The sequence below is a fragment of the Crocuta crocuta genome, unplaced genomic scaffold, assembly GCF_008692635.1.
Source record: "Crocuta crocuta isolate KB4526 unplaced genomic scaffold, BGI_CrCroc_1.0 scaffold55, whole genome shotgun sequence".
NCBI lineage: Eukaryota > Metazoa > Chordata > Mammalia > Carnivora > Hyaenidae > Crocuta > Crocuta crocuta.
In genome coordinates, this window is record NW_027530512.1 from 2,377,726 (window position 1) to 2,401,776 (window position 24,051).

The 24,051-nt window shown below is 42.1% G+C and overlaps 1 protein-coding gene across 2 annotated transcripts; it reads left to right on the forward strand.

Annotated features, from left to right (window-relative positions):
* Window positions 1-2,087: 2,087 nt before the first annotated feature.
* RDH11 (retinol dehydrogenase 11) lies at window positions 2,088-22,026 on the forward strand. 2 transcript variants are annotated; one of them, XM_077767117.1, is made up of 7 exons: window positions 2,088-2,209; window positions 4,718-4,836; window positions 5,187-5,342; window positions 6,911-7,015; window positions 7,574-7,783; window positions 10,903-11,092; window positions 20,143-22,026. In XM_077767117.1, the coding sequence occupies exons 1-7, from the start codon at window positions 2,142-2,144 to the stop codon at window positions 20,243-20,245; spliced, it is 951 nt and encodes a 316-aa protein (XP_077623243.1). In that variant the 5' UTR covers window positions 2,088-2,141; the 3' UTR covers window positions 20,246-22,026. The 2 variants fall into 2 exon arrangements, with proteins under 2 accessions (XP_077623243.1, XP_077623244.1); XM_077767118.1 differs by lacking the exon at window positions 6,911-7,015.
* The last annotated feature ends 2,025 nt before the right edge of the window (window positions 22,027-24,051 follow it).

The following is a 24,051-nucleotide window of genomic DNA, read 5'->3' on the forward strand; positions in this document are numbered from 1 at the left end:
CTCCTGATATGGTTCATAATTCTTTATATTAAAATATCCCTGTTCAAACTACTGTGTGGTTTCTCTAATCTCATTGAACTCAGTCTAATACCTCATCAACCTCTCTGCCCCTTTTCCCCAATCCATACTCAGGGTCACCTTCCTCTACTTATTCCATAATGTTAGTGCTGCCCAAGACACTCCTCTCTACTTTCTATCATAGCTTCTCTAAGCCGCTCATTTGCTTACCCATCTTCCATTATTGGGTTTAACCAATGGCTTTTAATCTGGGTTCTGTGAATGAAATTTCATGTAAATTTTGTATGGATGTGCAAATGCACATATATATGGGGAGGAGATCTCCAGCCTCATATTTGGGCAACATGACTTAGTAGTTAAGGGCACAAACCCTGGATACACTTTTCTTAAGTCTGAATCCCAGCTCTGCCACTGTGGCCTGGGATAATTTATTTAACCTTGCTGTTGCCTCAATATCCTGGTCTGTCAAATAGAAAAATTGTAGTCCTATCTCATAGAGTTATTATGGGAATTGAGGCAGTTAATTTATAGAAAGCACTTGGATAGGGCCTGGCACATAATAAACACTATTGAAGCATTGGCTATTATTACTATTTCTAGCACTCCCTCTTGCCCCTGTGCTCCAGCTAGACAAATGCTTTCCATTGTTCTAGTGCCCCTGCTTTCTCAGACTCTGAGCTCTCTGGTGGGCTCTTCCCTCTGCCCAGAGCACTTTTGCCTGTACATTGTTTGCCTGCTAACTCCTGACCTTCCTTTAGGCCTCAGCTCAAATGTTATTTCCTCAAGGAAGCTTTTCCTCATCTCCAGATTAGGAGAGGCTTCATGCTATGACCTCCCAAGCCTTTCCTTATTTTCCCTCATAATCCTCATCATAATTTATTCAGGGTGATCCTGAATCAGGAAGTTCGTCCCTGATAGGCCATAAGCTCTGAGAGGGCAGAGGTCATGCTGCTGTACCTCAGCACAATGCCTAGTACACTGTAGGAATACCATAAACATTCGTCAAATGAATGAATGAATGAATAAGGAACAAAATACATGAAAGTCTTTTAATAAAGGTATAAAAACCTGTACACATATTAGCTACTGAAATAATGACATATGACAAAATCTGATGATTATTAGATAATCTAATATTAAATCAGTAAAAATTTGTATAGTGTGAAGGAAATGTCCTCTTCAGGTTCTATAAAAACATATTCATTAAAATTGAGCTTGGAACATGTCTTTCAGTCAAATGGAAATGAATTATCCAATTATTGACTTGTTAAAACATCCTCTGCCTCTACCTCCTGGAAACCAGATAAAGGCCTCAGATGCCAAAGCTTAAAGGAATTATTGAACAGGGAACCTGCTTGTTCTCAGAGAATTTTCATGGCCTTAATTCAAAAAAAGGATTACATATTTTCATGAGTAAGCAAAACCAACTGTGCTAATCTGAGAAATCCATTGCTACCCTGGGAGCTAATATATCTAAGCCAAGTCACCAGGAAAACTATGTTCTATTATCAATTCACATTCAAAACGGAGGAAAATAATGATAGCACTTGAATTCAAAATAGACACAATAAAGTGATTCTCTTTTGGGAATGTCTTCAGGGACAGGTTGCTTACATTCCACTGGGGCAAGGAATCCCTAAGGAGGAAGGATTCCGACCTCCCCTTTTCCCTACCAACTGTCAGACTCCAACTGATCCTCTGCTGTCTAAATGGCCATAGAACACTTCCCAGAGGCCAATCTGATCTCCAGGAGAAAATGCAGTAACTGCCTCACTATGGGGAAAACTGAACCAGGGTCTGGACCTGGGAACCGGAAGATAGAGGACTGGGGAGATTTCACGAGAACCCTGGTGGCCAGAGGGCTGTGGGAGAGCTGGACGATCCTAGAGATCCTAGAGGCTAGATGGTTGAGAACTTTTTGCGTGTTAGAGCAAAGGTCAGCTTCTCTGGGCAACTGGGAGCGGTACGCTCAGGGCCAAGCTGTGGACTACATTTCCCAGAAGGCTTTGCTCCCCGGGCTGTCGTACTGAGTCAAGGCGTGTCTGGGAGGAGCAGCCACAGTCCCGCAAACCTTGCTGGGGCATCTCGCTCCGCTTGTGCAACCGCAGCAGCCATCTAGCAAAATGATCGGGGCCCTGCTCCTGCTCCTCTTCCTCCCCTTTTTCCTGTACATCGCTGCACCCCAAATCAGGTCTGTGCAAATGTATTGCCTTCTCTTGAGAAGAATTCAGGGAGACGTTAATCCTGACCGAACCTCTGTTCTCCAAAAGAAAGAAAAGGAAAACTCCCTGGGGGGCTCCAAGTAGGTCGAGGCCCGGAGTTCAGTTGGTCGGAGGAGAGTCCAGCTGTCCTGGATGCGGGGGGACAAGAACAGGAGACTTCAGGCGGTGGGAGGGGGCTGCAATCCGGAGCACCCCACTTTGTTTCTCCCCGTCCCATTTTTCGTCTCCGCAGCCCTTGCTTTCTGCTCCAGAGAATCCTGAGTGCAAGGCTACCTCCAACCCTTAAGTTTCCAGTATTGGGGGGGTTTAGACCCTAAAATGGAGTGTGGACCTCAACACCGTTTTCCCCATAGCTCCCACGGCTTGAACCAGTCCTATCTGGCTTCTTGCTTCCAACCTTTGAAGTACAATGGAGTGATTCAACTTTTCGCTTTCTGAAACTGGCCCTCGATGGGAATCGTGGTTCCCGCAAAACCCATTGCTTGCTCTCTTGTTGCTGTTAGATTCGTTTTTTTGTTTGTTTGTTTGTTTGTTTGTTTGTTTTTTGTAAAGGAAAGAAAAAAGGGTTTCGTCATGAGCGGTATCCTGCCTTCAGAGCACGACTATCTGGGGGTCTGAATCAACCTGGGGTTTGTGGGTGAGACAGGGAGCTTGAGGGGTAGTACTCTCTTGACCTGGTGATACAGTAGCCAATGGCTGGCCGAGTGCCGCAGAAAATCGTCAGAGAGTTGCACCACAGGCGCCTGCTGATTGGTCCTGAGTAAATCGCCAGTAGTGACGGCGGACCAGTGACTGATGAGACACAACCCTTTCCCGGGGGTGGGGGTCGTGTGGCGGAGGAGGGGCGTGGTCACCGTCCACCGACCTGCTCTTCTAGTTTACCTGCCTTCCGAACACCTGGTGCCCCCACTCAGATGAAAACGCCTTTTATCTCTTTCCACCACAAGATTCTCTTACCCAGATAGAGTCTCAATGAAAAGTTGACCTTGAACTGAAAATACTGCTTACATCTCTGTGAGATTTCTGAGGAAGATTATACTGCAAGGGTCATTTCCGCAAACACCTGGCTAGGTCATGGGAGCTAGCCCAGAGCTAGACTTTTCATAGTTGATTGTCTCTTTCATTCCTGTTGGTAAGGAGAAGAAAGAGCTCAGTGGAGGTCCTGATACGTTGTTGCTCCTGGAGCTAAAACCGAAAGGATGTGAGAAACTGAGCAAGGAGGCATTTCTCTGAGAAGGAAGATAAACTTCGGTGAGCACCATGAGTTAGTTTGCTTCCTATAGGCCTGTGTACACTAAGCAGGTAGTGTTAGTGGCTAGGAGTGTGTGCCTTGCAACTCCCACGTTCAAATTTCTTTAAAATTGTATCTCCTGGTCAAGAGATTCTTTTTACTTGAGTCTTGAGATTTGCAGAGAAGAAAAAGAACAATCTGAGACCTGTTAATCCCTGTTTGTGCGTTCATTTCTTTGGAAAAGAAGGATAGTATAGTGCTTAGGAACAAGGACACTCAACTAGCTCCTCTTTGCACTGATTTATGTCTCTTATTGAATAATTTAAAAAACTTTTAATGTTTATTTTTGAGAGAGACAGAGTGCGAGTGGGGGACGGACAGAGAGAGGGGGAGACACAGAATTTGAAGCAGGTTCCACACTCCAACCTGTCAGCACAGAGCCGGACATGGGGCTGGAACTCACAAACTAAGATGATGACCTGAGCAGAAGTCAGAAGTTTAACAGACTGAGCCACCCAAGCTCCCCTAATTTATGTCTTTTCTTTGTCTTATTATTTTTTTATGTTGATTTATTTTTGAGACAGAGAGAGACAGAGCTTGAAGTGGGGAGGGTCAGGGAGAGAGGGAGACACCGATTCCGAAGCAGGCTCCAGGCTCTGAGCTGTCAGCACAGAGCCCGATGCGGGGCCCGAACCCACGAACCGCGAGATCATGACCTGAGCCGAAGTCAGACGCTTAACCGACTGAGCCACCGAGGCGCCCCTCTGTCTTATTTTTAATTGTGCGAGTGCGCATGTTTCTGTTTCTGTGTTTCGCCCCAGGTTGACAAGCTTTCATAATTTTAGCTTTTTTGTTGGGTTAGCTGTATATCAAGGCCATAAAGGGACAGTTGTGGACAGATTGACATAAGTGGACCAGTTCTTGCTTCTTGTAGGCTGAGTCTTGTGATTCCCTAAGTCTGTCAAAGAGCTAAAACTGAAGCCAGGTACCTCGATAATCAAATGTTTATCTAGTTGTTATACTGCAGGGGGCAGCTCTAAGGCTTGCCATTACAATAAAAGCACTTTTGTTCCTGAGCAAGAGCAGAAAACTTTTCTTCAAACTTCCTTAAATCTATGAAGGGACAGCACTAGAAAGAACCAAAACAAACCTTAGCTTTGGGGTTGGAAGACATTGGGGGTTGCAGGAACCTCTGGACAGGTCAAGGAAAATGAAGAACTGATGAGCTCTCCTTCCCTCTCTACAGAAAAATGCTGTCTAGCGGGGTGTGTACATCAACTGTCCAGCTTTCTGGGAAGGTGGCTATGGTCACTGGAGCCAACACAGGCATTGGAAAGGAGACAGCCAAAGACCTGGCTCAAAGAGGCAAGCTCATCTGCTTCTAATTCCCTCCTGCTACTGCCATTTTATCCCTCACAAGGATGACCATGCTCATTATTTCCTCCTAATCTTGGCATTCAAGAACTTTCCAAGTGTCTCACAGATTCACTGGTCTCAACTTAGTATAATGTTCTACATATAATGGACACTTAGTGAATATTATTTATTTTTCCTTTTTGATTTGCTCACCAGATACCTCTGTCATGAAGTAGAGGTAAAATTCCCATTTAAAAAAAAAAAAACAGTAGGAAAATAACATTCATAAGTCTATAGGTCTGTAATGTCCACTCCAAAGCAGAGCTGACAGTTTGTTTCTTTTATATGTTGATTGACAGGAGCCCGCGTGTATTTAGCTTGCCGGGATATCCAAAAGGGGAAATCGGTGGCCAGAGAGATCCAGACCTTGACAGGGAACCAAGAGGTGTTGGTTCGGCAACTGGACTTGGCTGATACTAAATCTATTCGAGCCTTTGCTAAAGATTTCTTAGCAGGTAAGTGTTGAGCTGGAGATTATGTTTTTGGTCTTGCAATCAACATGGCAGACTTAGCTAAAGGAAAAGGTCCTTCACCCTCTTTAATATGTAGAAATACTAGATCATTTATAATCAAAAACTTTCATTTGTAGCTGACTCCTTAGTAACAAAGGGGAATCCTCAAGAGGCAGAAACAAAAAAAATAAATTTAAAAAGTCATAGCAATGCGTGACACCTGGGTGGCTCAGTCGGTTAAGCATCTGACTGGATTTCAGGCCTGGTCATGATCTTATAGTTCATGGGATCGAGCCTGACATTAGGCTCTGCGCTGACAGCATGGAGCCTGCTTGGGATTCTCTCTCCCTCTCTCTCTCTGCTCCTCCCCATTCTCTGTTTTTCTCTTTTAAAATAAATAGGTAAACATTAAAAATAAAAAAAAGTCCTAGTAGTGCGTAAGAACTAAAGCCAAAAATCTCACGGGAGTATCTGAACTCAATATGAGCTTTAGGATCTGGAGTCTAAGCACTCATACAGGGACAGGAGATAAGGCCTTACTTAGGCCCTGAGAGCTGAGGAGCTGTATCTCAGATTCCACATAAGGTTGGGATTCATGAAAAGACATCTTGTCCATGATAAAGAGGTATAAAAATACCCTAGGCAACCAGCTCTAAGACGTGACAAAAAAGCTCATCTTCTCTTCAGGACATAGATGGTTAGAGAGTCATCTGCAAGATATTAGAACCTCAAGTTGGCATCATCTATGGGGAGAATTTTTTTTTTTTTTTTACAAATAGTTTATTGTCAAGTTGGTTTCCATATAATACTCAGTGCTCATCCTCACAAGTGCCCTCCTCCATGCCCATCATCCCCCCTCCCACACACACCCATCAGTCCTCAGTTTGTTCTCAGCACTCAAGAGTCTCTCATGGTTTGCATCTCTCCCTTATAGGGGAGAATTTATTACATCACCAAATGGTGTAAGAATCTGGAGCTGAGGAATTAACATAAAACCCTGTAGAATCACATCAAAATCAAATCCAAGAGTACTCTGTAGGCCTATCCCCTCATAACACAGGGACCTTGACACCTCTAGGTAAACAATTTCTGCTGATATGAGCTTATAGTTAGAAATTAAAAACCACATGAGAAAACAAACCATGAGAAAGAGTTATCATATGTAACAAAGAGGTGAAACGAGTATTTCTTTTGGTGCCTTTTGGAGTTCTCCAGTAGCAGGGGTGCATACAAAACATCATTTTTTCTCTTGCCTAAAATCTTCCTAAGATCTTCTTGGGAAGTCTTTCTATTAGGAGAGGTGGGCAGAACACCCTCCTTAACTGGAAAGATCATAAAGGCCACTTGGTTTTATGAGATGGAATTTTGCTCTGTGGTAAAAGGATGTAGGATTCAACTAAAGTCTTAAACAATGAAAAACAATACAAAATACAAAATACAAATGAAGGGGAAATGGAGGAAAGATTGAAGCCATGGACCCCCATTTTCAAGGCCTGGGTGTGTAAGGCAGATTTCTTAGGTGTAACTGCCGTGGCTGGCTGCATCCACACTACATCTCCTCTTTCCTACAGAGGAAAAGCATCTTCACATTTTGATCAACAATGCAGGAGTGATGCTGTGTCCCTACTCTAAGACAGCAGATGGCTTTGAGATGCACATGGGAGTCAATCACTTGGGTAAGAAATCTGGTCTCATCACAAAGCTGGAGGAAACCTAAAGTGCTCCTTGGAAAACTTAGGGGTCAGACTGAGCTGTCCTTGTGGTGTGATTGGACACGGGGCCCTAAAAGACCATAAGTGAATAGTGAATACTATGGTCCTGGCTGAAAGCCCAGGGATAAAATTGAGGCCCACTCGAGGCTCCACCTACTTTTTAATCTGTGATTCAGATTAAATTCACTTTGGGGTATTTTTGAACAGCCTAATTGAACTGGGGACTGTGTTGCTTTCTTTGTAGTGATCCTCACGGCCAGCATTAGGTAGAGGCCGCCTGCTCTTAAAGAGTGATATTAATCAAAGTTGGAAGAAGACAGGACTTCATATTCACATGTTCCAGATCCCTTTCATGGAAGGATGGCTGCCTTATTTTCCTAATCTCTCACTGAGCTTGTTCTGTAGGTGATAATGAATTAATGAGGCAAAAAGCCTTATTCCTGAATTCTCTGCAGGGCCCACCACTACTCCCTTTCCCCTGACATTGGCCTTGAACTCTGTTAATTCTAGTTTTTCTTGTAGGTCACTTCCTGCTGACCCATCTGCTGCTAGAGAAGCTGAAGGAATCAGCCCCATCAAGGATAGTGAATGTGTCTTCCCTAGCGCATCACCTGGGGAGGATCCACTTCCATAACCTGCAGGGTGAGAAGTTCTACAATGCAGGTCTGGCCTACTGTCACAGCAAGTTAGCTAACATTCTCTTCACCCAGGAACTGGCCCGGAGACTTAAAGGTAGGCTTAGAAGAAATGAATATAGAGATATAAGTCAATGGGAAGTAGCAAAAAGCCAAGGGAATACATTGTTTTCTGGAGCCCATCCCCTGGATAAAATCTGTTTCCATGACTCTAACTGGGTATTATTTTAGTAAGTAGCCCACAACTGAATATTGGAGGTGGCTGGCAGGAGATGGGGAAATTCTGACTTTGAGTTGTAAGGCTTAGCTTTAGTACTTACTAGCCATGTGACTTGTAGCAAGCTACTTAACTTTTCAAGACTTATTTCCTCATAAGTAAAATGGGATTACTTTATAGGTTATTGTCCTCATTAAGTCAGGCCTCAAGAGCAAGCAAGATTTTTTACTCATAGTGAGACTAGATAGAAGGGAGGGACCTGAACTGGCACTAGATACAACCATTAGGATAAAACAGGTGCTAGGACTATGGTGGGCGGGGGAGGGGGGAGGGGGGAAGGATGTTGCTCTTTAACAGCAAAAGGTTAAGTAAGAGAAATGCATGCTTGAAGACAGGATTCTCCAATCACAAATACACAGAGGTCCTTAGCACTGTCTACTCTGAATTTTCAATAAAAAGAAAGGTAATCCAGGGTGGACAGCTGGGGTTGCTTAGGAGTTGAGGCAGGCAGAATTTTGGCTCAGGGAATCAGACACAGGAGTCCCATTGTTGGAATAGGATCATCAAACTATGTGAACAGCTATGAGATGGGGAGAGAGGAAGCTGTGGTCAGCTCACTTCATATGCCCAGTCTATGCCAGGGCATGACATCCTTTATCAGCTCAGGATGGATCAGAGTAACTGGATGGTGAACACTATCCAAAGGGTTGGTCAGGGAGCTAGGGTGCCCTGGATGTGGAGTGATGGGCCCAGCCATGAGGATCCAGATACACAAGTGAGGAAGCCTGAGAGATGTGAGGATTAGGTGGGAGACAGCTGTGGTACAGTGAAGGAGACCTGGGCATAACAGAGGAGTCATTCATTCGACCATTCAGCAGTCAGGTATTCAGTGTCCATGCTTTTCAATGGCACTGATTTGGGGCTTGGGGATGGAGTGGGGCCCAATACAGGTACAGTACCTTCCTTGATTTGGATTATATCCACTGGGGGAGGGAGATAATTAACAAGTATTTACACAGCTATCACATGTAAAATTAGTCTAAGGATACATGAATAATTCTCTTTGTAATAAGTTCAAATAATACAGAGTTAAAAGTGAAAAAAAAAAGCTTTACTTAATCCCCTTTCCCCATTCTTCTTTCTCCCCTTGAAGAACCACTGTGAACAACTTCATGTGCACCTGTCAAATCATTTTTTATGCATTTACATAAGTATGCGTCATACATAAGGAACTGAAATCCAACACAATATCTTGGAGATCTTTCCACATTGTGCATACAGATTTACCCCATTCCTTTTATTGGCTGTGTTATATTTTACCGTATAGATGTGCCTCGGTGTATTTATTCATTTCCTTAACAACATCTGGATTGTTTCCTTTCTGTTGTTGTTTAATTATAATTATGGTAAATACTATAAAAGGGAAAGTATAAGGATCTATAACGGATTGGCGGGGGTGCTTATTCAGTCTGAGGGATCAGGGATTTCTCTAAAGAAATGAGTTGCAAGCTAAGCCTTTATATAAGATGATTAGAAATTAAATGAGTTACAGAGTGGGTGGGATGAGTCATCTGAGGAGATTGAGGAACATTCCAGGCAGAAGGAAGGGAATGCACAAAAGTCTGGGCTCAGTTTGAGAAATTGAGAGGCTGCTGTGGTTAAAGTATAGAAAGCAAAAGGAAGAGAAATCTGACCTGAGACTGGTGAAGTCAATAGAGCCAGAATCCTTAGAGGCTATGGTAAGGATTTTGGTGGAAAGAGCAGTGGAAAACCTTTCAAATGGGGGCAGGGCTGTGTACAGCAATGATTTCTGTAGTCTAGGTGATTGATGACAGTAGCTTGGACTAGAGTGGTAGAGATGGAGGGTAGTGGACACTCCTAAGAGATGTTTAGGATGGGAAAACTCTAAAGCTTGTTGAGTATGGTAATGTGGGGAATCATCAAGAACTGCTCTGTGTGCCTGCCTGGTCTGGAGTTAGGGAATACTGCAAGATCCAGGTTTGGCTTTAAAAAGTATGAAGTTAGTTTTGGACCTATGTGTCTGCATTACTATGGATTATGTAGAGTAGATGTGAAGTTGGAAATAATATATATCCACAGTCCTTTGTCTGCAATTATGAAATCCACAAAGACCTGAAAATTCCGTTTTTTCAGAAGCTTGACACCAAAGTTCATTTGGCAACGTCATATTATCTTTCTGAAACCAATAAAAATTTGGAAACCTCTTTGGTCCCAAGGTTCTAGTGAAGAACTGGGGATCTCACATAGCCCATGACATAGTAGGTGTCATTTAGCACCTACTATGTACCAGATACTGTTCTAGGCTCTTGTACATATGAGCTCATTTAATCCTCAGAACAACTTTGTGAGGTGCAGATATAAGGATAATCCCCATTTTAAGAGGAAACTGAGTCACAGCATCGGGAGCTTCCTCAAGGTCACACAGCTAATGAGTGGTAAAGCTAGGATTTGAAACTGGGCAGTCTGCCCACAAAGTTCGTGCTCTAACCACTACATTACATTGCCTCTCATAGTCAGTTAAGAGTTCAAAGGAGTATAATGTACATAAAAATATGCATACCATAAAGTTATAGACAGGGATTTTAGCAAGCCATGAGAACTCCAACATTTGAAGTTTGAGTAGAAGATGATGAACTGGTCCAGGAAGCTAAGAGGAAGCCACTAGAAAGCATAGGAAAATCAGGAGTGTGGGGTCATGGAAGCCAATAAAAAGGCAGCTTTGAGAAAGAAGTAGTCAGTAGTGTGAAGTGCTGCTAAGAGGTTGAGTCCTGGCTCTACTGTTTCCTAACAGTTAATAACCTCTTTGATATTCGCCTGTGAAATGGGGAGATAGAAACTTCTGTGAGTAATGCTTGTAATACTATTGGGGGAAGGGAGTCTTCATGGAGTCAAATGTTTATTCACGTCCTCTGCTCTCTTCAGCCATGTGGCAATATCAAGTTCTGTCTTCCTCTCTCCAAATGGCACCCCCCCATTAGGTTCTGGCGTTACGACGTATTCTGTACACCCTGGCACAGTCAACTCTGAATTGGTTCGGCACTCAACTTTCATAAAGTGGATGTGGTGGCTTTTCTCCTTCTTCATCAAGACCCCTGAACAGGGAGCCCAGACCAGCCTGTACTGTGCCATAACAGAAGGTCTTGAGATTCTAAGTGGGCATCATTTCAGGTATGACTATATCTGTTTTTGAAGATGGGGTTTCATTGCTCAAAGGAAATAATTTGGATTTGTCTGGTATACTATACTCCTCTTATAAAGTACATTATGCAACATAGCTTTTGTCTTTTTTTTTAAACAGTTGAATGTGGGCTTTTTTTAAGTTTATTTTTTTGAGAGAGATAGAGAGCAAGTGGGGGAGGGGCAAGGGGGTGTGGAGACAGAGGATTCCAAGCAGATTGTCAGCGCAGAGTACAATATGGGGCTTGAAATCATGATCCATGATATCATGACTTGAGCTGAAATCAAGAGTCAGATGCTTAACCAACTGAGCCATCTTTCTTTTCTTTAATGTTTATTTTTGAGAGAGAGAAAGAGAACACAAGCAGGGGAAGTGCAGAGAGAGAGGGGGACAGAGGATCCAAAGTGGGCTCTGTGCTGATATCAAATAGCCCCATGCAGGGCTAGAACTCACAAACCGTGAGATCATGGCCACCCAGGGGCCCTAGCTTTTGTCTTTTCACTAGAGTTTTTACCTTTAAGAGGACCCATTGACATTTTTCGTGGTACTTCTAGGTTTGACCCATTGACATTTTTCACAGTACTTCTAGGTCTGATTTTCTCCATGCCATCTTTTATTATGCTTTCTGGTTGTTTTCTTCCTGCTTTTTCTTATGTCCATCCAGTTTTATTTGTCCCTTTTTGGACTCCTGGTTTTTTTTTTTCTTACATTAAAAATAAATTTTGTTCTATTGTCTTCAGGACGAAAATAGTATCAGTGGACTCCCTTCTTGAGTAAGTGAAGACTTTTAAAACTTTCGATTGTAGAGGGTTTTGAATATACACAGTAGTAGATAAAATAGCATGTTGAATCCCACAGTATAGCCTCCATAACCATTAAGCCATGGCTAGTACTCTTCCATCCATCTACCAGCCCTTCCCATATATTTTTCCTCTCACATTATTATTATTATTTTTTTAATGTTTATTTATTTATTTATTTTTAATGTTTTTTGTTTATTGCTGAGAGAGAGAGAGACCGTGTGAGCAGGGGAGGGTCAGAGAGAGAGAGGGAGACACAGAATCTGAAACAGGCTCCAGGCTCTGAGCTGGCTGTCAGCACAGAGCCTGACACGGGGCTCGAACCCACGAACCACGAGATCATGACCTGAGCGAAGTCAGACGCTTAACTGACTGAGCCATCCAGGCGCCCCAGTGTTTATTTATTTTTGAGAGAGAGAGAGAGACAGAACACAACCAGGGGAGGGGCAGAGAGGGAGACACAGAATCTGAAGCAGGCTCCAGGCTCTGAGCTGTCAGCACAGAGCCTGACAGGGGGCTCAAACCATGGACCATGAGACCATGATCTGAGCCAAAGTGGGATGCTTAACCGACTGAGTCACCCAGTCACCCCTCTTTTCACGTTATTTTAAAGTAAATCTCAGACATCACATAAGATTGAAATTTTAGCATGTTTTTACCTCCCTCTTCAAGATTATGTGGAAATAACTTGCACTTTTAGAGAAAGAGCTGCAAATAAGTTAAAATTGGAAAGAAAGGTAGATAGATTATGAAAGGCCTATAATGCCAGACTTAAAGAGGAGCCACAGAAGTTGCTCCAGTAGAAAGAGAAATAATCTGCTCTATGCTTCAGAGAAACATCCCTGCTGACTTTGTTTGATGAACAGATAAATAAGTGAGAGATAATAAGTTCCTGATTTAGGGTGATGACAGTTGGAATGTGAAGACTGATTAAAAGAGGCCATGAAGAGGCAGAATCTTTACCTCTTGATGACTAATTGAATGAGAGGTCAGGGAGGATTTGGTGACCTGGGAGTCAAGCCTGACTTACTAGGAGGTTGATAATGACACATTAACTAAGACAGCAGAATTGGAAATATAATGTGTATAGCTTAGGGTTCTCTGATTCCAAAGCAGTGGAAACAGACTGAAGCTAATTTAAGCAAGAAGGGTTTAATAAATATTTTAATATTTATTAAAATATGGGGGTTCTCCCAGGTCCAAAGAGCCGAGCTTAGAACAGAGTGACCAGTCAGCTGGCTGGGGCACTGCTACTAGAATGAGTATTATGCCAATTATCTTTAGTCTTTTTTTTGTTGCTCACCATTTGCTGTCTAGCAAGAAAGCACTAGGTCTTCCATTCTCACATCCTCACCCCCTTGGTTAGGGGAAGATAGGCACTTGATTAATGGGCTTTTCAAACTGTGGGAAAGAGGTAATTCCACAGAAAGGAATCAGGTTGCTGTTGCCAAAAGAATGTGGATTTCATCAGTTGCCCAGCATGTAATAAACCTGAACCTATACATGTTGAGTGTATTATCCATAAGACATGGAGTAGAAATGTATGGCAAATAGTTGGAAATGTGGGTCTGAAATTCAGAAAGATAAATTAATACAGTTTTATACACTAGAATGATTTTCCATGAGTGACTGGATTCTTCTTCCCTGGAAATTTTAAGGATTTGATTGAATAAAGAAAGCCAGCCTCAAATCCATGACTTAGTAAATATTTAATTGCCTTTTGAAGAGCCTTTGCAGTGCCATAGGTTCTCAATTGTAAGCATTTTGAAGATCCAAAAGCAGCTGTGTTGACCACTATCAAGAAATGAACTTAAGTCTGTCTTGACGGAAGCATTAGAAACTTTGCACTAGTTTTTCTTCTTGACTGAAAACACAAACCTACTTTTTGTCTCTATGGATTTGCCTGTACTGGACATTTCATATAAGTGGAATCATATAATATGTGGTCTTTTGTGACTGACTTTTTTCTCACTTTGCAAAATGTGTTCAAGGTCATCCATGCCAAAGCATTTATCAGTATATCATTCCTTTTTATTGCCAAATAATATTTCATTTTGTAGATATACCACATTTTATTTATCCATTCATTAGTTGGTAGGCATTTGGGTTATCACTTTTTGGTTAATTGAATAATGATGCTATGAATATTCATGTACAGATTTTTCTTTTCTTTTTTCAAATTTTTTTAATGTTTATTTATTTTTGAGAGAGACACACAAAGTGTGACTGGGTGAGGGTCAGAGAGAGAGGGAGACACAGAATCTGAAGCAAGCTCCAGGCTCCAAGCTGTCAGCACAGAGCCCTACGTGGGGCTTGAACCCATGAACTGTGGGATCATGACCTGAGCTGAAGTCAGCTGCTTAACCGACTGAGCCACCCAGGTACCCCTTCTGTATAGATTTTTCTATGGAGATTTCTCTTGGTTTATATACCGAGAAATGGAAACCCACTGGAATATGGGTCATATTAACTCCATGTTTAACTGTTGAGGTATTGTCAGGCTGTTTTCCAAAGTGGCTACACCATTTCTTATTGCCATCATCAGTGTATGAAGGCTCCAACTTCTCCCTCATACACTGCCTTTACTTGCTTACACGTGCTTACGCTTCTTATTGTTTATCCTTTAAAAAAATTTTTTTAAATATTTATTTTTGAGAGAGAGAGACAGAGGGGGAGGGCAGAGAGAGACAGAGACACAGAATCTGAAGCAGGCTCCAGGCTGTGAACTGTCAGCACAAAGCCCGATGCAGGGTTGAACTCATGAACTGCGAGATCATGACCCGAGCCCAAGTCGGACACTTAACCAACTGAGCCACCCAGGCACCCCTCTGTCCTTTGATTTTAGCAATTATAGTAAATATGAAGTAATTTTTCTATTTATGTTCTTCTAGTTTTTCTCATTATGGTTTTCATTTGCATTTTCTTGCTAGTGATGTTAAGCATCTTTTTGTGTGCTTATCATCCATTTGTTTGTCTTTGTTGGAGAAATGTCTATTCATATCCTTTGCCCATTTTCAAAATGGATTATTGGTCTTTTTATTGTTTAATTGTAATGATTCTTTATATAGTCTGGATGCAAGTCCCTTATCAGATGTGTGATTTACAAATATTTTGTCCCATTCTTTGGTTTGTCTTCTTACTTTCTTTATGGTGTTTTTTGAAGCAGAGAAGTTTTTGAGGAAGTCTAACTTATTTTTTTTTCTTTTGTCACTTGTGCTTTTGGTGTCCTATCTAAGAAACCATTGCCCAACTAAAAGGCACAAAGAATTACCACTATGTTTTCTTCTAACAGTTTTATAATTTGAGCATTACATTTCAGTCTCTGATTCATGTAACTTTTATATATGGCATGAGGTAGGGTCCCCCTTCATTTTTGTATGTGGATATCCAGTTGTCCAAGAACTGTTTGTTGAAAAGATTATTCTTTTCCTATTGAATTTCCTTGGTAGTTGTATTCAGACTCCTTCAGCTGCAACAGCAGAATACCAGAAATTTATTTTCTTACAGTTCTGGAGGAAAACAGTTTTCTTTCAGTTTAAGATCAAGGTGCCAGCGACCTCATCAAAATTAAAAGCTTCTGCACAGCCAAGGAAACAACCCAGAAAATTAATAGGCNAGTCTTAACCCTCTGCCCTGCCTAAAAGAACTAAGATTATGGCAGATAATTATTGAATTTGAGCACAGTGCTCTTTACCTAAACTATCTCAATAAGTCATCACCAAAACTCCAAAAAAAAAAAAAAAAAAGATCAAGGTGCCAGCAAGGTTGATTTCTGGTCTCTTCCTGGCTTGCAGAGGGTTGCCTTCTTGCTGTGTCCTCCGATGACTTTTACTCTGTGTGTGCACACTCCCAGTGTCTCCTCTTATAAGGACACTAGTCTTATTAAATTAGGGCCCTACCTTTATGACCTTAGTTAACCTTAATTATCTCCTTAAAAGCCCTTCCTCCACATATAATCACCTTGGAGATTTAGGGATTAAACATATGGATTTTGGGGGACATAATTCAGTCCATAACAGATTTATCAAAAATCAGTTGGCCATACAACTAATCTTTGACAAAGTGGGAAAGAGTATCCAATGGAAAAATACAGCCTCTTTAACAGATGGTGTTGGGAGAACTGGACAGCAACATGCAGAAGAATGAAACTAGACCACTTTTCTCACACCATACACAAAAATAAACTCAAAATGGATAAAGGACCTGAATGTGAGACAGGAAACCATCAAAACCCTAGAGGAGAAAGCAAGAAATGACCTCCTTGACTTAAACTGCAGCCATTTCTTACTTGACACATCCCCAAAGGCAAGGGAATCAAGAGCAAAAATGAACTATTGAGACCTCATCAAGATAAAAAGCTTCTGCATGGCAAAGGAAACCATCAATAAAACTAATAGGCAACTGGCAGAATGGGAAAAGATAGTTTTTCATTGCAAACGATATTGCAAACGACATATCAGATAAAGGTCTAGTATCCAGAATCTTCACCAAACTCCACACCTGAGAAACAAATAATCCAGTGAAGAAATGGGCAGAAGACATGAACAGACACTTCTCCAAAGAGGACATCCAGGTAGCCAACAGACACATGAAACGATGCTCAGCGTCCCTCATCATCAGGGAAATGCAGATCAAAACCATACTGAGATACCATCTCACGCTGGTCAGAGTGGCTAAAATGAACAAATCAGGAGACTATAGATGCTGGCAAGGACGTGGAGAAATGGGCACCCTCCTACACTGTTGGTGGGAATGTAAGCTGGTGCAGCCACTCTGGAAAACAGTGTAGGTTCCTCAAAAATTAACAGTAGAACTCCCCTAGGACCTAATAATATCACTGCTAGTTTACCCAAGGGATACAGGAGTGCTAATGCAGAGGGGCACATGTACCCTGATGTTCATAGCAGCACTTTCAACAATAGCCAAATCATGGAAAGAGCCTAAGTGTCCATCAACGGACAGATGGGTCAAGAAGATGTGGTTTATTTATACAATGGAATACTACATGGCAATGAGAAAGAATGAAATCTGGCCATGTGTAGCAACGTGGATGGAACTTGAGGGTGTTATGCTGAGCGAAATAAGTCAGGCAGAGAAAGACAGATACCGTATGTTTTCACTTATAGGTGGATTATGAGAAACTTAACGGAGGACCATGGGAGAGGAGAAGCGGAAAAATAGTTGGGGAGAGGGAGGGAGGCAAACCATGAGAGACTCCTGAATACTGAGAACAAGCTGAGGGCTGATGATGATGGTGGGGGAGAGGGGAAGGGAGGTGATGGGGCATAGAGGAGGGCACTTGTTGGGATGAGCACCGGGTGTTATATGGAAACCAACTTGAGAATAAACTATGAAAGAAAAAGAAACTAGATCTAAACAGAGGCAATTTATCAAGAAACCACAGTTTAAATCAGACCACTAGTCTGTCAGCATGGAAGTGAAAAATAAAAACATGGAAGTAAAAAAAAAAAATCTATATTATAATAAATTATGGGTTTATACTTTTCTTTAATGTCCTGTCATTATCAAGATTTGTATCACAACTATTAGCATTATAAAGAATTTATTTTCTAAAAAAAAAATCAGTTGGCCACAAATGTAAGAGTACTTCTAACTTTTTAATTTTTTCTATTCATTTCTATGTCTATCCTTAGGCCAGTAGAATAGCCTTTGTAATAAGTTTTGAAATTGGTCTTTTACATATACTGATTGATACTACCCAGAATCCTACTGGAAATATCAGCATGATAACCATGCTGGCGCCATAACCATACTTAAGTAGCTTTTACTGTGGTATTTGAATACATTTTACAGCATGTCACAGCTTATGACACTCAGCACTTTCCATTGTGTCCATTGTGTCATTTGCTCTTCATTGTAACCTTGGAAAGAACATATGGCATACACAAAGCCTTCAGAGGCTTACAGAGGCCAACTCAGTCATACAAAGCCTTTTGATTCTCAGTGATGGGCTTTTTACTCAACAGTGGCAGGTTGTACTGGTCATGCTGGTGAGTTCCCTTAAACAGAGGTACTAAGAAGGCTTGTTTTGTAAATGTGAAGATATCTTTAAGCAGTGTTTCTCAAAATTCCATGCATTTCAGAGGAAGCCGCTGAAAACAGATAACTGGGCTTCAACCCTATTCTGATTCAGCAGGTTTGGATGGGGCCTGACAACTGGCATTTCTAACAAGCTTCCTTCCAGATGATGAATCCTGCTAGTCCGTAACCCACTCTTTGATTAGCACCGTCCTGACGGACATAGTGTTTGGAGTTTCCTTCATGTACTTATTTTAGATTTGCCAACTTTCCTTTTCATCTTCAGAATTTGTTTAGAATGTCCTGGAAGCAGTTTTCTTAAAATAGTATAATTTTTTTAAAAAAATCGTTTTTTAATATTTATTTATTTTTGAGAGACAGAGAGAGACAGAGCATGAGCAGGGGAAGGGCAGAGAGAGAGGGAGACAGAATCTGAAGCAGGCTCCAGGCTCTGAGCTCTCGGCACAGAGCCTGATGCCGGGCTCAACTCATGGACTACCAGATCATGACCTGAGCCAAAGTCGGATGCTTAACCAACTGAGCCACCCAGTGCTCCAAAATAGTATAATTTTAAAAACTACTTCTTATGTAACTTAAAAGATTGCAGTCCATTTACTCAATCACTTTATTGAATACCTGCTGTGTACTAGATGCAGCAAATATAAAAATAAGTAAAAGGGGGCACCTGGGTGGCTCAGTTGGTGAAGCATCTGACTTTGGCTGTGGTCATGATCTCACGGTTTGTGGGTTCGAGCCCCACGTCAGGCTCTGTGCCAACAGCTCAGAGCCTGGAGCCTGCTTCAGATTCTGTGTCTCCCTCTCTCACTGCTCCTCCCCCCACTTGTACTCTGTCTCTCTCAAAAATAAATAAATATTTAAAAAAACTTTTTAAGGGGTGCCTGGATGGCTCAGCCAGTTAAGCATCTGACTTTAGCTCAGGTCATAATTTCATGGTTCATAGATTTGAGCCCTGCGTCGAACTCTGTGCTGACAGCTTAGAGCCTGGAGCCTGCTTCGAATTCTGTGTCTCCCTTTCTCTGTCTCTCCCCCTCCCCAACTCATGCTCTGTCTCTCTCTGTCTCTCAAAAATAAATAAATGTTAAAAAATTTAAAACATTTTTTTAAATGAGAAGTGTTTGAGAAAATTTCTGTGAAGTGCAGAGTTTGAATATCCCTCCTGCATTTATTTGTTTAGATGTTTATATTTTTTGAGAGAGAGATAATGCGAGTGGGGGAGAGGGGCAGAGAGAGAGAAGGAGGGAGAATCTTAAGCAGGTTCCATGCTTAGTGTACAGCCCAATGTGGAGGTCAGTCCCACAACTGTGAGATCATGACCTGAGCCGAAATCAAGGGTCAGATGCTTAACCCACTGAGCTACCCAGGCACCCTGTCTCCCTCCTGTATTTAGTGGGGAGACTTAAAATAATTGGGATTACAGCAATGAAGAGAAGGTATATGAAATACCCGTTTATTCTTATATTTCTTTTATGCTATCATCTTCTGTCTTCATTGTTTATGAAGCTAGCTTTACTTGTTATTTAAAAACAGTTATAATTGCTGGTAGACCAGAAATAATAAGCTTTGGGGGTGTTTTCCCCCCACTCCAAGCATCTGTAACCAATGTAATTTCAGCAACATGACACTATACAAGGTTCTGTGTGAACAAGCTGGACATAGACAGGTATCAGGCAGGCACAGATATTATAGTTAAATATATACATACAGGGGCATCTGGGTGGCTCAGTTGGTTGAACATCTGGCTCTTGATTTCAGCTCAGGTCATGCTCTCACAGTTCATGGGTTCAAGCCCTGTGTTGGGCTCTGTGCTGGTGGTGAGAATTCTGATTGGGATTCTTTCTTTCTCCTTACCTCCCCTGCTCTCTCTCTCAAAACAAATAAACATTTATATATATACATTATACACACACACATACAGATACAGCTAAATATAAAGATTAACTGCTATGCATTATTAAGCAGAGCATTCTGATCAGAGGTAATCTAGTGAGGAGATAAATGGTAATTACATTTTCTCTCTGGTAAGAATTGGAGAATGAAGAGATAAGACAAAGACTGGCCCTATGAAGTGCATAGAGGGCATGTCATCCCTGGGTTGTTTTTCTGTCACATTCCTTGTTCCAGGCAGAGAGCAGACTCTATTTTTAAACCCTATGTTTTAAGCCTTTCTCTTTCACTTCCAGTGACTGCAGTGTGGCATGGGTCTCTGCCCAGGCTCGGAATGAGACAATAGCAAGACGGCTATGGGACGTCAGTTGTGACCTGCTGGGCATCCCCATGAACTGACAGGTGGCAGCCGTTGGACTCAAGAGAAGTCTACAGCAGACTACTCAGTACTCCCTGCCAAAATGATTCTCCTTCATCGTGACCAAACTATTCAGTGCAAAGAAAACAAATCTTCCAGCCTTTCTTACTTGATGTCTGACAGAAGCCCAGAGTACATTACCAGATTGATCAAAACACCTTGCATTACTTCAGATTTACTTTGCCCTTGTTACTGCCAGAGTTACAAGAGATATCATAGGATAAGATCCTCAGATGACCTGGAAGCTGATATTTGCCGTCTGAAACCTACTACCTAGGAGAATCTTAGCTATGGCAAGGTCAATTTATGGTAGTTAGGATTAGTTTCTACTCTCTTTGTTCACAAACAGTACCTCCCAACCACCATCCAACCGTCATTTCAAGAGGGCCACACTGCAGCCTCAGCTCAACTCTGAGTCACAGTGGCTTGGCTCAAGAGCAGGGCTCACCCCTCACCTATTAAGAAAACCATCATATGCCAACATCTGGATTCTTTCAGAAAACTCTTAACTAAATCTGGATTATGGCCTGGCTTTATCTCTTGACAACCTAAAGCCACTGCTATTAAGACTTTCCAATATCTAGACCACAGAGAAGAGCTTCCTTTTCTAAGAAGTTTGTGGGGTTTGGAGGATGGCAGAAATTCGGGGGAAGGCAGAAATAAAAATCAAGTTTAAACTGTCATTTTCTTAGTTTCTCAGTCCAGCAAGTGGGTAAAGAAAGGAGCAGTATGGGAAGATGGACCATCTACTTGACTTTAGTTACTGACCCCAGACCCATGGAGGCCTTTTTGTGCCTTAGTTTCTCTTAGAAAACCAGAAGAAGAAAAAGGCTATTTGGTGATTGTCACTGAACTTATCTTTGTGTTCTCATGTAGTGACACAGTTGGGCTTATTTTCACAAAATTCAAAATAACTACAAAGGAAGAGTATTAAACGACCCTGGTGCAGGCAAATGTTCAAAGATGGAGCAAACAGTGTCATCCAGTCTTTGATACAAATGAGTAGACCTGCAAAGGAAAGTCAGTTCTGTATATGTGGTTAACTACTTACCCAGAAGCATATGGGTGGCAGGGAAGAAGTCTAAAACAGAGAAAAATCCTGGAAGATAATGCATGCAGTAAAGGGACTAGTTAAGGATTAAAAAAAAAAACAAAAAAAACCCTAAAGATGGTAATATGTAGCTATGGAAGAATTGAGGGGAAGCACCTGAATGAGCAAGACTGATATTGCACTGTCTTAACAAGCACCAATCAATCTATGTGGCAGAAAAAGACCCAAAATAAAACCCCCAATTCTTTATTTAGTGAAATTATCCTAAGGACTGCTATTAGTAATTTACAGTCAATACAGTAATCTTTCAGGGCATTTCCTTGCATTATCTTAACAAGATTAAAATGTCTTTTTGCTAAAAATCTACATTTAATTTGGAGAACTTTTATTGAAATTAATCCTGCCAAAGGAAATTGGAGGAATTAGTAATGTTATCACTCATTCAGAATATGTTATTCTAATAGACTTTGATTTTCTTGGACTGACAATTACGTACTCGCTTTGGTGGGGTAAAGAGTTATAGGACCACAGTCTTCTCATATTTGTAAATGAATATTCTTTTGTTGAATGTGTTTTGACCATCAGGGTATATATTTAGAAATGGTCATTTTATGGAAAAATTGGAAATTTTTAATAATAGTTCAGTAGCGTAACAATTATTTTACTTAATTTATGTTGAACTGTCAGTGACAAATAAATTTTTAAAAATTATTTGTCATGTTTTTACTTACCTAAATAAAAGCTGTAAGAATTAGACTTTAGAGTCAACAACAACCAAAAAAAAAAAAACACAACAACAACAACAAATGGACGTTTAGCTATAAGAAGAAAATGCTTTTCATTAATGAATTATGCTTATACAGTCATTTCTCATTTTTAAGGATAATTTGTCCCAGAGTCTAACCATAGTATAATCTCAATTCAAATGCCATTAACTTTGGTTTTGTGATAATTTGATTATTCATTCACCCATTTTCTGCTTTTTTTCTTTTTTTTTAATTTTTTTTAATGTTTTATTTAGTTCTAGGAGAGAGAGAGAGAGACAGCGTGAGCAGGGGAGGGTCACAGAGAGAGGGAGTCACAGACTCTGAAACAGGCTCCAGGCTCTGAGCTGGCAGTCAGCACAGAGCCCGACGCGGGGCTCGAACCCACGAACCGCGAGATCATGACCTAAGCGAAAGTCGGACGCCTAACCGACTAAGCCACCCAGGCGCCCCACCCATTTTCTGCTTTTATGATGCTTTTCAAAGATTTCTTTTTTCCATCCCATGCTATTATGTCCCCTTTTTGCACCTGCTCCTTTTATAACAGTGCTGTGCGACTTAGCTCATTACACTTCTACTAACAACCTCAGATTTTGCTATCTCTATACTCAATGAACATTAAGAGTTCAACGCATTTGTTGAATCAGGGGCCATGAATCAGTCTGATAAAAATAAAGTTCCAGGAGATATATGAATCACCAAATCCTCCCCCCCGCCCAACAGTCATATATATTTTAACATATTTGGGGAGTTTTATATACTGGGCTGCCAAGCAAACATTTCAGAAAGGGCTTCGATAGGAAAATCATGAAATAAGTTGAAAATAGAAATTCCCTGTCATGGAACCATGAAAACCCATGTTGGAAAAAAGGGCTTTGTCATCGTTACCACATTACACGTAGTGGGAAAGAGATCTGATGAAGCCGAATCCACCTTGCTCACCACATTAAAAAATAACCAAGCACAGAGAGTGAATCTTTTATTCACCAACATATGCCCAGATCCGGCATAATGACTATGCTTAACATTAAACAAATACCTGTTGAGGGGCACTTGGGTGGCTCAGTGGGTCAGGCATCCGACTTCTACTCAGGTCATGATCTCCTTGTCGGGAGTTCGAGCAGGCTTTGGGCTCTGGGCTGACAGCTGGGAGCCTGGAGCCTGCTTGGGTTTCTGTGTCTCCCTCTCTTTGGCCCTGTGCCAACCACGCTCTGTCTCTCCCTCTCTCAAAAATAAACATTAAAAAACACCTGCTGAGTGAATGAATACACTAGGCGAGTCCAGACACTAGAGGCTGCGTGAGTATCTGGGGAGTCACTGCCTGGAGACGATTTTTGAAAGCACATGGCCCTGGACACCTGACCTCTCCAGTAAAAGTTGTTTTTGTGTTTGTTTTTTAACCGTTGCAGGGCAAGCAGGAACCTGGCCCAGCTCTCTCTCAAGGGCTGAAAGCTAACGTTTAGTCGGGACGCAAACTGAGGAAGTGAGAGCGGCCAAACGGGACGACGACAGCGGAGATGACTTGCAGACGCTTTCGGATACCAAACTACTGCTTGCCGGCACTACCCACTGGGGCTGTGGCGCTGACAGAACCACCGCCCCCGCCAGCGCGTGACTTAGGACTCCGAGTGGCTCCCGGGACGAACTACAGCCCCCGGCATGCACTGCAGCCGACCGCCCCTCACCGGGAGGCGGGGCCCTGGAGACTGGCAGCCGCGTTGCCCGTCCCGGGGGCCCCCCACAGTCCCTTCCGCTGTGGCGCTTTCTCCAACCCTGAACTGCGTATTTCCAGGGCTTCAGGACTTCCGCTCGCCCTGGTGCGCCACTACCCTCCCAGGAACCGCCCAGGTGGACAGCCCACCAGACTTTCCGTCAGGCTTTCGCGCCCGGCGCTCCCTCAGTGACGGCAAGAAGGGAGTGGGCGTTCCAGCTCGGGAGGACCCCGCCGCGGCCCCGGAAGCGCCTCGTCCCC

Bases quoted from the DNA above. Each gene is read 5' to 3' on its own strand.
- RDH11 (XM_077767117.1), top strand. From the start codon at position 2,142: ATGATCGGGGCCCTGCTCCTGCTCCTCTTCCTCCCCTTTTTCCTGTAC. The intron at 2,210-4,717 runs GTCTGTGCAAAT...CCCTCTCTACAG, and splicing joins ATCGCTGCACCCCAAATCAG to AAAAATGCTGTCTAGCGGGG. The intron at 11,093-20,142 runs GTATGACTATAT...TTTCACTTCCAG, and splicing joins CTAAGTGGGCATCATTTCAG to TGACTGCAGTGTGGCATGGG.